Raw genomic sequence first — 14,746 nt, 5'->3', positions numbered from 1 at the left:
TGTCTGGCTAGGCCTCTACCTTTTCACTGACAGTCGCAAGTCAACAATCAAGTAATTGATATTTGCAGCGCGGCCTGCCCAAAATTGCGAATTCTGCCTTTCCTTCCGACTGTAGACAACGCAAATTTTTAAACAATCCACAACTAATTATCCTCTGTGGCCAAATCTGTGGCTCTAGTAGCCTATTTTGGACGATTGAATGTATTTCTGTATAGACAGGAGTAGGATAATTAGGCTGTATCATTTTGGCAATTAAATTGACTTTAGGGAAAGCTTAGCTTCCTCTGGTCGTATGGCTGACATTGAAAAGAGCTAGGCTTGGTATGAGGCGTGTGAGAAAGCCAGTAAAACAGAGGAGAGAGAGATTAAGATGAAGTAAAACATGGTGCATTCTTAGAAATAGGTTAAAGAATAAATGAGTGAATGAGCCATAAGCCAAAAGAGAGAGTGAGAGTCAGAGACGCCAATATCATTTGTCAGAACAGAGTGTGATTGTTTTATAATTTTATTGAATAGATTTGTAGTAGTATCAAAGAGTTACTGTTCATATGTACAAAACAAATAAATGTAAATAAGTATACAGATCTTAATTTTACAAGTTTCTCACAGCAGGAAAATAATCCTGCAGCAACAGGAAATGTAAATTAGTGTGTCGATTATAATGAATTGACATTTTTGTAGGGGTTGACACATTTTTTTGTTAGGGCAAATCAAGTCTGAAATCTTAAAGTGGATATTACACATTTAAGAATAATTTTTAAACCTTGAATAAACTAAAAGTTAGCATTACTGCTGCACAGGCCATTTCAATAACAGGGTGATCAAATTAAGATGACATTTACTTTAGTTCCTTCTCAGGCAATGCAATTCCACTTGTTACTCCAAGACACAGATCTAGGATCAAGGCCCGTATTCACAAAGAGTCTCAGAGTAGGAGTGAGTAGTGAGTGAGTAGTGAGTGAGTAGTGAGTGAGTAGTTAGTGAGTGAGTGAGTAGTGAGTGAGTAGTGAGTGAGTAGTGAGTGAGTAGTGAGTGAATAGTGAGTGAATAGTGAGTGAATAGTGAGTGAGTAGTGAGTGAGTAGTGAGTGAATAGTGAGTGAGTAGTGAGTGAGTGAGTAGTGAGTGAGTGAGTAGTGAGTGAGTGAGTAGTGAGTGAGTGGTGAGTGAGTAGTGAGTGAGTGAGTGAGTGAGTAGTGAGTGAGTAGTGAGTGAGTAGTGAGTGAGTAGTGAGTGAGTGGTGAGTGAGTAGTGAGTGAGTGAGTGAGTGAGTAGTGAGTGAGTAGTGAGTGAGTAGTGAGTGAGTAGTGAGTGAGTGAGTGAGTGAGTAGTGAGTGAGTAGTGAGTGAGTAGTGAGTGAGTAGTGAGGAGGAGTGAGTGAGTGAGTAGTGAGTGAGTGGTGAGTGAGTAGTGAGTGAGTGAGTGAGTGAGTGAGTGAGTGAGTAGTGAGTGAGTAGTGAGTGAGTAGTGAGTGAGTAGTGAGTGAGTGGTGAGTGAGTAGTGAGTGAGTAGTGAGTGAGTAGTGAGTGAGTGAGTGAGTGAGTAGTGAGTGAGTAGTGAGTGAGTAGTGAGTGAGTAGTGAGTGAGTAGTGAGTAGTGAGTAGTGAGTAGTGAGTAGTGAGTGAGTAGTGAGTGAGTAGTGAGTGAGTAGTGAGTGAGAGTGAGTGAGTAGTGAGAGAGTGAGTAGTGAGTAGTGAGTGAGTAGTGAGTGAGTGGTGAGTAGTGAGTGAGTAGTGAGTGAGTAGTGAGTGCTGGTCTAGGATCAGTTAAGATTATAGACAGATCCTAGATCAGCACTTGATGATCAGCACAGATGCTTTGTGAATATAGGCACAGTTTACCTTCCCCAGGTCCTAACTTACTCCTAGACACTGATTTAGGGTCAGTTTACCTTCCCCAGGTCCTAACTTACTCCTAGACACTGATTTAGGGTCAGTTTACCTTCCCCGGGTCCTAACTTACTCCTAGACACTGATTTAGGGTCAGCTTACCTTCCCCAGATCCTAACTTACTCCTAGACACTGATTTAGGGTCAGCTTACCTTCCCCAGATCCTAACTTACTCCTAGACACTGATTTAGGGTCAGCTTACCTTCCCCAGGTCCTAACTTACTCCTAGACACTGATTTAGGGTCAGTTTACCTTCCCCAGGTCCTAACTTACTCCTAGACACTGATTTAGGGTCAGTTTACCTTCCCCAGGTCCTAACTTACTCCTAGACACTGATTTAGGGTCAGTTTACCTTCCCCAGGTCCTAACTTACTCATAGACACTGATTTAGGGTCAGTTTACCTTCCCCAGGTCCTAACTTACTCCTAGACACTGATTTAGGGTCAGTTTACCTTCCCCAGGTCCTAACTTACTCCTAGACACTGATTTAGGGTCAGTTTACCTTCCCCGGGTCCTAACTTACTCATAGACACTGATTTAGGGTCAGTTTACCTTCCCGGGGTCCTAACTTACTCCTAGACAGTGATTTAGGGTCAGTTTACCTTCCCCGGGTCCTAACTTACTCCTAGACACTGATTTAGGGTCAGCTTACCTTCCCCAGATCCTAACTTACTCCTAGACACTGATTTAGGGTCAGCTTACCTTCCCCAGATCCTAACTTACTCCTAGACACTGATTTAGGGTCAGCTTACCTTCCCCAGATCCTAACTTACTCATAGACACTGATTTAGGGTCAGCTTACCTTCCCCAGGTCCTATCCTTAACATACACATACAGTACAGCTCTGACCGTAACCATTAGAGGAGAAAAAAGCAACAAACCGAAAGCAGAAGTGCTATAGAATGTCCCGGATAGAAATGTCCCACCAGCCTTCTGAGTTATTAAAGTACACGCAGAGTAAATGGTAGAGAGAATTTATGACTTTTGAGGTTAATTAAAGTCAATTCCATTCAAACTGTATTGCTGTTGGTGGCAGACAGTAGTATATAACCCACTGTATTGCTGTTGGTGTACAAAACATTAAGAACACCTTCCTAATATTGAGTTGCCCCCCCTCAATTTGTCGCGGCATAGACTCTACAAGATGCCGAAAGCATTCCACAGGGATGCTGGCCCATGTTGACTGGATGTAATTGTGTGGTGGACCATTCTTGATTGACACGGGAAACTGTTGAGCGTGAAAAACACAGCAGCGTTGCAGTTCTTGACACAAACCGGTGCGCCTGGCACCTACTACCATACCCCGTTCAAAGGCACATAAATATTTTGTCTTGCCCATTCATCCTCTGAATGGCACACATACACAATCCATGTCTCAATTGTCTCAAGGCTTCAAAATCCTTCTTTAACCTGTCTCCTCCCCTTCATCTACACTGATTTGTAGTGGATTTAACAGGTGACATCAATAAGGGATCATAGCTTTCACCTGGTCAGTCTATATCGTGGAAAGAGCACGTGTTCTTAATGTTTTGTACACTCAATATATAATCCACTGTATTGCTGTTGGTGGCAGACAGTAGTATATAATCCACTGTATTGTTGGTGGTGGCAGACAGTAGTATATAATCCACTGTATTGTTGGTGGTGGCAGACAGTAGTATATAATCCACTGTATTGTTGGTGGTGGCAGACAGTGGTAAATCCAACCCGTGTCACTGTCAACTAGTCCGTTTTCTGCTCTGTGCTGCTGTCCTTGTAGAGCAGTGGTTTCCAACCAGGGGGAACTTGGCCTATCCACAGAGGGTACTTACCCATGAGGTACTTCAGGGGCACTCCGGGCAGAGCAAAATTCAGTTGGCGGTACAGTAACTGAGAAAGGTTGGGAACCACTTGCTGAAGAGTACTCTGCTCTGTGCTGCTGTCCAGAAGAGGAGCTTCCGATCCCCTCCCCTAGTGTCTCTCTCGTAGCCTGTACCCCCCCCACATTTTAGGTAATCCACCGTAGAAAGCAGTTTTAATCCAAAAAACGAGGAGATGCTGAATGATCTCCCCTTTCTTTCCTTATATTATATACAGCCCCAGGTCTACGAGACCTCCAGCAGGTGGAACCCTCCGTTGGCCTCTCGTTGTGTCTCTCTCTTCCTGGTCTGGACCAGGGTAAAGACCAGAGCAGACAGAGTGTTCCTCCCCAGGCCCAAACCCCCGCGGTTCACACTGCGCTCCACGCAGCTGGAACACGACTCGCGGCTCCTCACGAAGTACGTCTTGACGTTCCCCTGCCGCTCGCTCACACCCTTCACGTAGATCTCCCCCCTCAGCTCCCGAACGAAGCCACGCTCCGCCAGGACATGACTGGTACTCTCTGGGACCTGGGACAAACACACACACACACACAGAAGTTGTCATAAAGCGCCGCACATTAACCCACACATTAACACGCCAAACCTCTGTTACACGCCAGCCCGCCCCCACCCACCCACACACAGTCCTACCTGTATGCGTCCACTGACCCCGGTGCTGTCCATACGGCTGGCCAGGTTGACAGTCATTCCCCAGATATCATACTGAGGCTTAGTGGCTCCTATCACCCCAGCCACCACTGGACCATGGGCTATGCCTACACACAAAGGTCAAAGGTCAGAGGTCAAGGTGTGTGTGTGTGTGTGTGTGTGTGTGTGTGTTTGTGTTCTCACCGACACGGAGCTGGAAGCTGTTCCCAGAGTGTGTGTGTTTGTGTTCTCACCGACACGGAACTGGAAGCTGTTCCCAGAGTGTGTGTGTTTGTGTTCTCACCGACACGGAGCTGGAAGCTGTTCCCAGAGTGTGTGTGTTTGTGTTCTCACCGACACGGAGCTGGAAGCTGTTCCCAGAGTGTGTGTGTTTGTGTTCTCACCGACACGGAGCTGGAAGCTGTTCCCAGAGTGTGTGTGTTTGTGTTCTCACCGACACGGAGCTGGAAGCTGTTCCCAGAGTGTGTGTGTTTGTGTTCTCACCGACACGGAGCTGGAAGCTGTTCCCAGAGTGTGTGTGTTTGTGTTCTCACCGACACGGAGCTGGAAGCTGTTCCCAGAGTGTGTGTGTTTGTGTTCTCACCGACACGGAACTGGAAGCTGTTCCCAGAGTGTGTGTGTTTGTGTTCTCACCGACACGGAGCTGGAAGCTGTTCCCAGAGTGTGTGTGTTTGTGTTCTCACCGACACGGAACTGGAAGCTGTTCCCAGAGTGTGTGTGTTTGTGTTCTCACCAACACGGAGCTGGAAGCTGTTCCCAGAGTGTGTGTTGATTCGTTTGAGCGTCTCCTGCATTTCCAGGGCAAACAGCACCAGCTCACTGAGGTGACGCCACTCATCCTCACACTCCTACACACACACGCACACACACACGCGCACACACACGCACACACGCACACGCACACGTACACGCACACACACACACACACACACACACACACACACACACACACACACACACACACACACACACACACACACACACAGATCTTATTACTATTCCTACTAAATTCAACTCAAATGTAAAGTCAAAGTCTACTTTGAACAGAAGGAAGCCAAGCGCTGATGGACACGTGACTAAAAGACACTAAACGGGATCGAATTGAAGGTCAGTCAATTCAGGAAGTAAACTGAAATTCCAATTCAATAATTGAAAAAAGGGCATCGATGTTCAATGTCTTTTCGATAAACTGAAAACGACACTCTTTATTTTTTTTACAAATGTGTCAATTTCTGTAGTTTAAATTCAAATCACTTCCTGAATTGACTGCCTTAAATTGAAATTGAGTCCAACCCTGGGACACTAAGAGGGCTGCTGACCTGTTGATGGGGAGAGAGGCCAGAAGCAGCCATGTAACAGCTGCCAATGGTTTTGATTTTCTCAATGTCCTGGAAATATGTATCATCTAATAACTAGAGACAGAGAGATAGACAAACAGAGACAGTGAGAGACAGAGAGAGACAGTGAGAAACAGAGAGAGACAGTGAGAGACAGTGAGAGACAGTGAGAGACAGTGAGAGACAGTGAGAGACAGTGAGAAACAGAGAGAGACAGTGAGAAACAGAGAGAGACAGTGAGAGACAGAGAGCGACAGTGAGCGACAGTGAGAGACAGAAAGAGCGCGAGAGACAGAAACAGAGCGAGAGGTGGTTATTTGAGAAAACAAATCAATTGTACGCTGGTAATTTATCACAGAGAAATTGTGTGTGTAGGCAGCGTGTGAGTCAGTGTGTTGATTTGAATCGAACCTCGTCAAAGTCAGCTATGATCTCATTGAGAAGTCGTAGACACTCCACATCCTGATGGATCAACTCTTTCTGTTCATAGTAGTCTGTAAACCCGGGGATGGACGCAAACATCACCCCCACACGCTCATAGGACTGGGAGTACAGGTCCTACACACACACACACACACACAGTCATGTACACATTAAGATTGTCTTCTCTAGGACAGAGACCCAACAAAACACACGCGCACACCTCATTATGGCGGTCTCTCTCTAGGACAGAGACCCAACAAAACACACGCGCACACCTCATCATGGCGGTCTCTCTCCAGGACAGAGACCCAACAAAACACACGCGCACACCTCATCATGGCGGTCTCTCTCCAGGACAGAGACCCAACAAAACACACGCGCACACCTCATCATGGCGGTCTCTCTCTAGGACAGAGACCCAACAAAACACACGCGCACACCTCATCATGGCGGTCTCTCTCCAGGACAGAGACCCAACAAAACACACGCGCACACCTCATTATGGCGGTCTCTCTCCAGGAAGTGCTGTGCGACGTGTGAAGGCAGAATGTTGAAGAGTAAACACTCATTATGTTCCCTCAGCTCCTTCATGTCCTCCACTTCCTGTCTGGCCTGCAGACGCCACAGGAAGTCCAGCCGCGCCGTCGCCTCCAACTGGACAGTAGGGGAACAACAACCATCACATGGAGTAGGGTAGGTGAAGGGAGGAGAACGGAGGAGTAGAGAGGAGAGAGGAGGAGAGAGGGAGGAGAGAGGAGGAGAGAGGAGGAGAGAGGGAGGAGTAGGGAGGAGAGAGGAGGAGGAGTAGGGAGGAGAGATGAGGAGTAGAGAGGAGGAGTAGAGAGGAGAGAGGAGGAGTAGAGAGGAGAGAGGAGGAGTAGAGAGCAGAGGAGGAGTTGGGGTTGGGAGGAGAGAGGGAGGAGAGAGGAGTAGAGAGGAGAGAAGAGGAGAGAGGGAGGAGTAGGGAGGAGAGAGGAGGAGGAGTAGGGAGGAGAGATGAGGAGTAGAGAGGAGAGATGAGGAGTAGAGAGGAGAGAGGAGGAGTAGAGAGGAGAGAGGAGGAGTATGGAGGAGAGAGGAGGGGAGAGGAGGGAAGAGGAGGAGTAGAGAGGAGGAGTAGAGAGGAGAGAGGAGGAGTAGAGAGGAGAGAGGAGGAGTAGAGAGGAGAGAAGAGGAGAGAGGAGGAGTGGAGAGGAGAGAGGAGGAGTAGAGAGGAGGAGTAGAGAGGAGAGAGGAGGAGTGGAGAGGAGAGAGGAGGAGTAGAGAGGAGAGAGGGAGGAGAGAGGAGGAGTAGAGAGGAGGAGTAGAGAGGAGAGAGGAGGAGTGGAGAGGAGAGAGGAAGAGTGGAGAGGAGAGAGGAGGAGTGGAGAGGAGAGAGGAGGAGTGGAGAGGAGAGATGAGGAGTAGAGAGGAGAGAGGAGGAGTAGAGAGGAGAGAAGAGGAGAGAGGAGGAGTGGAGAGGAGAGAGGAGGAGTAGAGAGGAGGAGTAGAGAGGAGAGAGGAGGAGTAGAGAGGAGAGAGGAGGAGTGGAGAGGAGAGAGGAGGAGTGGAGAGGAGAGAGGGAGGAGAGAGGAGGAGTAGAGAGGAGAGAGGAGGAGTAGAGAGGAGAGAGGAGGAGTAGAGAGGAGGAGAGGAGAGAGGAGAGAGGGAGGAGAGAGGAGGAGTAGAGAGGAGAGAGGAGGAGTAGAGAGGAGAGAGGAGAGAGGAGGAGTGGAGAGGAGGAGTGGAGAGGAGAGAGGAGGAGTAGAGAGGAGAGAGGAGGAGTAGAGAGGGAGAGAGGAGGAGGAGAGGAGAGAGGAGGAGTGGAGAGGAGAGAGGAGAGAGGAGGAGTGGAGAGAGGGAGGAGAGAGGAGTAGTAGAGAGGAGAGAGGATGAGTAGAGAGGAGAGAGGAGGAGTGGAGAAGAGAGAGGAGGAGTGGAGAGGAGAGAGGGAGGAGAGAGGAGGAGAGAGGAGAGAGGAGTGGAGAGGAGAGAGGAGGAGTGGAGAGGAGAGGAGGAGTAGAGAGGAGAGAGGAGGAGTGGAGAGGAGAGAGGAGGAGGGAGAGGAGAGAGGAGAGAGGAGGAGGGGAGGAGAGAGGGAGGAGGAGAGGAGAGAGGAGGGGGTGGAGAGGAGAGAGGAGGAGTAGAGAGGAGAGAGGAGGAGTGGAGAGGAGAGAGGAGGAGTGGAGAGGAGAGAGGGAGGAGAGAGGAGGAGTGGAGAGGAGAGAGAAGGGGGGGGAGAGAGGAGAGAGAAGGAGTGGAGAGGAGAGAGGAGGAGTGGAGAGGAGAGAGGAGAGAGGAGGAGGAGAGGAGGGAGTAGAGAGGAGAGAGGAGGAGTGGAGAGGAGAGAGGGAGGAGAGGAGGAGTAGAGAGGAGAGAGGAGGAGTGGAGAGGAGAGAGGAGGAGTGGAGAGGAGAGAGTAGAGAGGAGGAGTGGAGATGAGAGAGGAGGAGTGGAGAGGAGAGAGGAGAGAGTAGGAGTGGAGAGGAGAGAGGAGGAGTGGAGAGGAGAGAGGAGGAGTGGAGAGGAGAGAGGAGGAGTAGAGAGGAGAGAGGAGGAGTGGAGAGGAGAGAGGAGGAGTAGAGAGGAGAGAGGAGGAGTAGAGAGGAGAGAGGAGGAGTGGAGAGGAGAGAGGGAGGAGAGGAGGAGTAGAGAGGAGAGAGGAGGAGTGGAGAGGAGAGAGGAGGAGTGGAGAGGAGAGAGGAGGAGTGGAGAGGAGAGAGGAGGAGTGGAGAGGAGAGAGGAGAGAGGAGGAGTGGAGAGGAGAGAGGAGGAGTAGAGAGGAGAGAGGAGGAGTGGAGAGGAGAGAGGAGGAGTGGAGAGGAGAGAGGAGGAGTGGAGAGGAGAGAGGAGGAGTGGAGAGGAGAGAGGACCAGTAGAGAGGAGAGAGGAGGAGTAGAGAGGAGAGAGGAGGAGTAGAGAGGAGAGAGGAGGAGTGGAGAGGAGAGAGGAGGAGTGGAGAGGAGAGAGGAGAGAGGAGGAGTAGAGAGGAGAGAGAAGGAGTGGAGAGGAGAGAGGAGGAGTGGAGAGGAGAGAGGAGGAGTAGAGAGGAGAGAGGAGGAGTGGAGAGGAGAGAGGAGGAGGAGAGGAGAGAGGAGGAGTAGAGAGAGAGAGGAGGAGTGGAGAGGAGAGAGGAGGAGTGGAGAGGAGAGAGGAGGAGTAGAGAGGAGAGAGGAGAGAGGGAGGAGAGAGGAGGAGTAGAGAGGAGAGAGGAGGAGTAGAGAGGAGAGAGGAGGAGTAGAGAGGAGAGAGGAGGAGGGGAGAGGAGAGAGGAGGAGTGGAGAGGAGAAAGGAGGAGTGGAGAGGAGAGAGGAGGAGTGGAGAGGAGAGAGGAGGAGTGGAGAGGAGAGAGGAGGAGTAGAGAGGAGAGAGGAGGAGTGGAGAGGAGAGAGGAGGAGTGGAGAGGAGAGAGGAGAGAGGGAGGAGAGAGGAGGAGTGGACAGGAGAGAGGAGGAGTGGAGAGGAGAGAGGAGGAGTGGAGAGGAGAGGAGAGAGGAGAGGAGGAGTAGAGGAGAGAGGAGGAGTGGAGAGGAGAGGAGAGAGGAGGAGGAGAGGAGAGAGGAGGAGTGGAGAGGAGAGAGGAGGAGTAGAGAGGAGAGAGGAGGAGTGGAGAGGAGAGAGGAGGAGTGGAGAGGAGAGGAGAGAGGAGGAGTGGAGAGGAGAGGAGAGAGGAGGAGTAGAAAGGAGAGAGGAGGAGTGGAGAGGAGAGAGGAGGAGTGGAGAGGAGAGAGGAGGAGTAGAGAGGAGAGAGGAGGAGTAGAGAGGAGAGAGGAGGAGTAGAGAGGAGAGAGGAGGAGTGGAGAGGAGAGAGGAGGAGTGGAGAGGAGAGAGGAGGAGTAGAGAGGAGAGAGGAGAGAGGGAGGAGAGAGGAGGAGTAGAGAGGAGAGAGGAGGAGTAGAGAGGAGAGAGGAGGAGTGGAGAGGAGAGAGGAGGAGTGGAGAGGAGAAAGGAGGAGTGGAGAGGAGAGAGGAGGAGTGGAGAGGAGAGAGGAGGAGTGGAGAGGAGAGAGGAGGAGTAGAGAGGAGAGAGGAGGAGTGGAGAGGAGAGAGGAGGAGTGGAGAGGAGAGAGGAGAGAGGGAGGAGAGAGGAGGAGTGGAGAGGAGAGAGGAGGAGTGGAGAGGAGAGAGGAGGAGTGGAGAGGAGAGGAGAGAGGAGGAGTATAGAGGAGAGAGGAGGAGTGGAGAGGAGAGAGGAGGAGTGGAGAGGAGAGAGGAGGAGTGGAGAGGAGAGAGGAGGAGTAGAGAGGAGAGAGGAGGAATGGAGAGGAGAGAGGAGGAGTGGAGAGGAGAGGAGAGAGGAGGAGTGGAGAGGAGAGGAGAGAGGAGGAGTAGAGAGGAGAGAGGAGGAGTGGAGAGGAGAGAGGAGGAGTGGAGAGGAGAGAGGAGGAGTGGAGAGGAGAGAGGAGGAGTGGAGAGGAGAGAGGAGGAGTGGAGAGGAGAGAGCCCATGTCCTACCTGTCTACTGTTGTAAAGTACAGCCACCACAAACATGGCCATGAGCAGAACACACACATCCTTCCTCCTCAGGTACTGCTGCCTGCAAGGGACACACACAACCAGAAAGTCACCGCACGCACGCACACACACAAACACACACACAAACACACACACAAACACACACACAAACACACACACATAACCAGACAGTCACCAGTGTGTGTGTGTGTGTGTGTGTGTGTTTGTTCAGTACCGGGTGTTTTCGGAGGTCTGGCGTATAAACAGTGTGTGGTAGCTGACTTCTATGAGGTAGGTGTAGACAGATATGGCCAGTAGTAACACTGCTAGCTTCAGTAGACAGTGCAGCCTGAAGAACACTGCACACGATACCATGGCCACAACCCCACTGAACACCAGGAACTAAAGAACACAGGGGGAGAGAGACAGTCACAAAATGTATCAAAACCTTCTTGACCAATCTATATCAAAATGTGTGTGTGTGTGTGTGTGTGTGTGTGTTACCTCAGGGTGTGTACAGATGTTGATAGGCCAGGACCAGGTCTGCTGCTGAGAGCTGCTTCTATTGTTAGGGTCCATCTCAGACTCTACACACCACAGCTAGAACACACACACACACACACACACACACACACACACACACACACACACACAAACACACACAGGCACGCGCACACATTCAAACTGCAGAATTGAGCTACTTCAAAACAAGTTTACAATGCAGCAGATAGGCAAACCTTAATGAAATAACAGATCATGGTTGAGGGTGCAGCAAATATTGGGCATTCCGTACAATAATAAACTCACTATATCGGACGAGGCCACTCCGAAGTTGATGATTATGGCGGTGAGGGTGAGTAGTGTTCTGACACTCTTGGTCTCGTTGACCCAGCAGCAGAGGACCTGCAGCACTAGAGGGCTCTGTTTAAACTCTTCAGCTAGGACCACCACCAGCAACAGTACATACACACACACACACACTCCAAACTGAACCAGCATAGGACACAGTCTGAGAGGGGTGTGTGTGTGTGTGTGTGTGTGTGCCGGTCAGAGAGATTGAGGAAGGAGAAGATAGAAATAGGAAGGAGAGGATCAGACGATGAAGACAGAGGAAAGTATGTGAGTGGTAGAGAAAGAGAATTTGAAAGATCTTTAATAAATGAAGCAAAATAAAACTTTTAATTATATAAAGCATGAACACACACACCTTGCGGCGGGGACGAGGGCCTGTGCAGCCATGAGGAAGAGGAATATGATGAAGGAGCAGACCAGGTTTGACTTGAACATCTCATCACGCATCTGGGAAAACTGAGAAGAAGAGAGGAACATTCCTCAATTAACCCACCCAGCCATCCACCCAGCCATCCACCCAGCCATCCACTCAGTCAGCCATCCACCCAGCCATCCACCCAGCCATCCACCCAGCCATCCACCCAGCCATCCACCCAGTCAGCCATCCACCCAGCCATCCACCCAGCCATCCACCCAGCCATCCACCCAGCCATCCACCCAGTCAGCCACCCAGTCAGCCATCCACCCAGTCAGCCATCCACCCAGCCATCCACCCAGCCATCCACCCAGTCAGCCATCCACCCAGCCATCCACCCAGCCATCCACCCAGCCATCCACCCAGTCAGCCATCCACCCAGCCATCCACCCAGCCATCCACCCAGTCAGCCATCCATCCACCCAGCCATCCACCCAGCCATCCATCCACCCAGCCATCCACCCAGCCATCCATCCACCCAGCCATCCACCCACCCAGCCATCCACCCACCCACCCACCCACCCATCCACCCACCCACCCATCCATCCACCCATCCACCCAGCCAGCCATCCACCCACCCTGCCATCCACCCAGCCATCCATCCACCCACCCATCCATCCACCCAGCCAGCCAGCCAGCCAGCCAGCCAGCCAGCCAGCCAGCCAGCCAGCCATCCACCCTCCCACCCATCCACCCACCCAGCCATCCACCCACCCACCCACCCACCCATCCACCCACCCACCCATCCATCCACCCATCCACCCAGCCAGCCATCCACCCACCCTGCCATCCACCCAGCCATCCATCCACCCACCCATCCATCCACCCACCCAGCCAGCCAGCCAGCCAGCCAGCCAGCCAGCCAGCCAGCCAGCCAGCCATCCACCCTCCCACCCATCCACCCACCCAGTCAGCCATCCACCCACCCATCCACCCACCCAGCCATCCACCCACCCAGCCAGCCAGCCAGCCAGCCAGCCAGCCAGCCATCCACCCTCCCATCCATCCACCCACCCACCCATCCACCCACCCAGCCATCCACCCACCCACCCACCCATCCATCCACCCATCCACCCAGCCAGCCATCCACCCACCCTGCCATCCACCCAGCCATCCACCCTCCCACCCATCCACCCACCCATCCATCCACCCAGCCACCCACCCATCATTAAATCAACATGATTGAGTGATTTAGCCAACATACCAAGTAATCACCTAATCCTAAATGAATGAATGAATGTGTGTGTGTGTGTGTGTGTGTGTGTGTGTGTGTGTGTGTGTGTGTGTAGTGTGTGTGGCCCCTACCTTGCCCTTGACGTGTGTGTTTCTGTTGCGGGCCCCTACCTTGCCCTTGACGTGTGTGTTTCTGTTGCGGGCCCCTACCTTGCCCTTGATGTGTGTGTTTCTGTTGCGGGCCCCTACCTTGCCCTTGACGTGTGTGTTTCTGTTGCAGGCCCCTACCTTGCCCTCGATGTGTGTGTCCTTGAACTCCTGTGTGAAGGTGGTGATGTGTTCCTGTCTCATGCGTTCGCTGCTCCGGACCTCGATGGCCTGGCGGATCCTCTTGTTGACTTCACGCGTCCCCGTCCGCTGAGCCGCTAGCTGGTTGGGTAACTGGGCCAGTGAGCCGTTGCTGAAGGTCGCCAGGATCTGGTCAGGGGTGAGAGGTTAGGGGTCAAAGGTTAGATAGAGGATAGACAAAGATGATACTGACAACAGACTCTACACTCTAACAATGAGAATCAATGTCAGCAAAGGCGGAAGGCAGGTGGCAGGCGGGAGGCAGGCGGGAGGCAGGCGGGAGGCAGGCGGGAGGCGGGAGGCAGGTGGGAGGCAGGTGGGAGGCAGGCGGGAGGCAGGCGGGAGGCGGGAGGCAGGTGGCAGGCGGGAGGCAGGTGGCAGGCAGGTGGCAGGCGGGTGGCAGGCGGGAGGCAGGTGGCAGGCGGGTGGCAGGCAGGCGGGAGGCGGGAGGTGGCGGAAGGCGGCAGGAGGAACATTCTAGCCAATGAGCATCCAGGCACAATTCCAATGTAAAATCGTTTTTTCTCAAAGTTGCCAGGATGCCACGTGAGTCCACTTACAGTATCAGTACAGTCGTCACAACCTAAACGAAATTTATATTTGATCAAAATAGCCTCACGTAGCAAGTTAGCATTCGATTATATGTTGACCAAATTCGACACTCTCATTGACCTCCATACTAACAATCCCCAATTCCACTTCTTAGCTCTTTTTTTTGGCACTGACAGATTTTGGGTCGGACTCAGCCCTCTCGCTTCGCCTCTTCCTCTCTGGGCTAAAGGGTAACAGTTAGGAGTGAGGGGTTAGAGGTCACCTACACAGTTCATTCCGATGATGTTTCCAAACGGCAGCTCAGTACTCCAGCCAGTATTAACGGTCTCGTCTCGACTGGGCCGGCAAGCCTTCTTGGCAGGCGCCTCCTCATTGGGCGTGTGGCGAATCAGGAACGTGTCAATTTTGTGTTTCCGTAGAAACTCGTTCCTCTCGTGGCCACGCCCCTCTTCCGTCTCATAGACCCCGCCCAGACAGTCCAGCGTTGCCCGGGAGATGTGGATACGGCCCGGCACCCCTCCTACCTCCAGCATGTTAGCGATGTCCACATCCCAGGACCACACATCAAACTGCCACTTCTGCAGCCCCAGCACCCCACACAGCACTGAGCCAGAGTGGACGCCGATTCGCATGTCCACCTCATGTTTCAACTCCCTTCGCACATACCTAAAGGTCAGGAAGGAGAGACAGACTGTTGAAAACACAATCTACAAAGGAACATACAATATTGATGGAACATACAATGATTCCAGATGAAAGTTGGGGGTGAAAAGTTCTCATCATGTCTAGTGTGTGTGTGTGTGTGGTTGTGTGGT

The 14,746-nt window shown here is 51.9% G+C and overlaps 1 protein-coding gene across 1 annotated transcript in view; it reads right to left on the bottom strand.

Annotated features, from left to right (window-relative positions):
* Positions 1 to 3,890: 3,890 nt before the first annotated feature.
* Positions 3,891 to 14,746, bottom strand: part of si:ch211-132f19.7 (adenylate cyclase type 8) — a 23,418-nt gene continuing 12,562 nt past the window's right edge. Inside the window, exons 8-20 of the mRNA XM_041854526.2 lie at positions 14,198 to 14,597; positions 13,320 to 13,508; positions 11,799 to 11,899; positions 11,399 to 11,600; positions 11,096 to 11,191; positions 10,827 to 10,993; positions 10,592 to 10,673; positions 6,654 to 6,812; positions 6,147 to 6,293; positions 5,718 to 5,810; positions 5,132 to 5,246; positions 4,381 to 4,505; positions 3,891 to 4,257 (exon numbers count right to left, since the gene is read on the bottom strand). Coding sequence (XP_041710460.2) covers positions 3,973 to 4,257; positions 4,381 to 4,505; positions 5,132 to 5,246; positions 5,718 to 5,810; positions 6,147 to 6,293; positions 6,654 to 6,812; positions 10,592 to 10,673; positions 10,827 to 10,993; positions 11,096 to 11,191; positions 11,399 to 11,600; positions 11,799 to 11,899; positions 13,320 to 13,508; positions 14,198 to 14,597 — 2,161 coding nt within the window. The 3' untranslated portion in view covers positions 3,891 to 3,972. The remainder of the gene's footprint in view (positions 4,258 to 4,380; positions 4,506 to 5,131; positions 5,247 to 5,717; positions 5,811 to 6,146; positions 6,294 to 6,653; positions 6,813 to 10,591; positions 10,674 to 10,826; positions 10,994 to 11,095; positions 11,192 to 11,398; positions 11,601 to 11,798; positions 11,900 to 13,319; positions 13,509 to 14,197; positions 14,598 to 14,746) is intronic.

Source organism: Coregonus clupeaformis, unplaced genomic scaffold (genome assembly GCF_020615455.1).
Source record: "Coregonus clupeaformis isolate EN_2021a unplaced genomic scaffold, ASM2061545v1 scaf0032, whole genome shotgun sequence".
Lineage (NCBI taxonomy): Eukaryota > Metazoa > Chordata > Actinopteri > Salmoniformes > Salmonidae > Coregonus > Coregonus clupeaformis.
The sequence above is the reverse complement of the archived record's forward strand: the minus strand, read 5'-3'. Positions and strand labels throughout refer to the sequence as shown.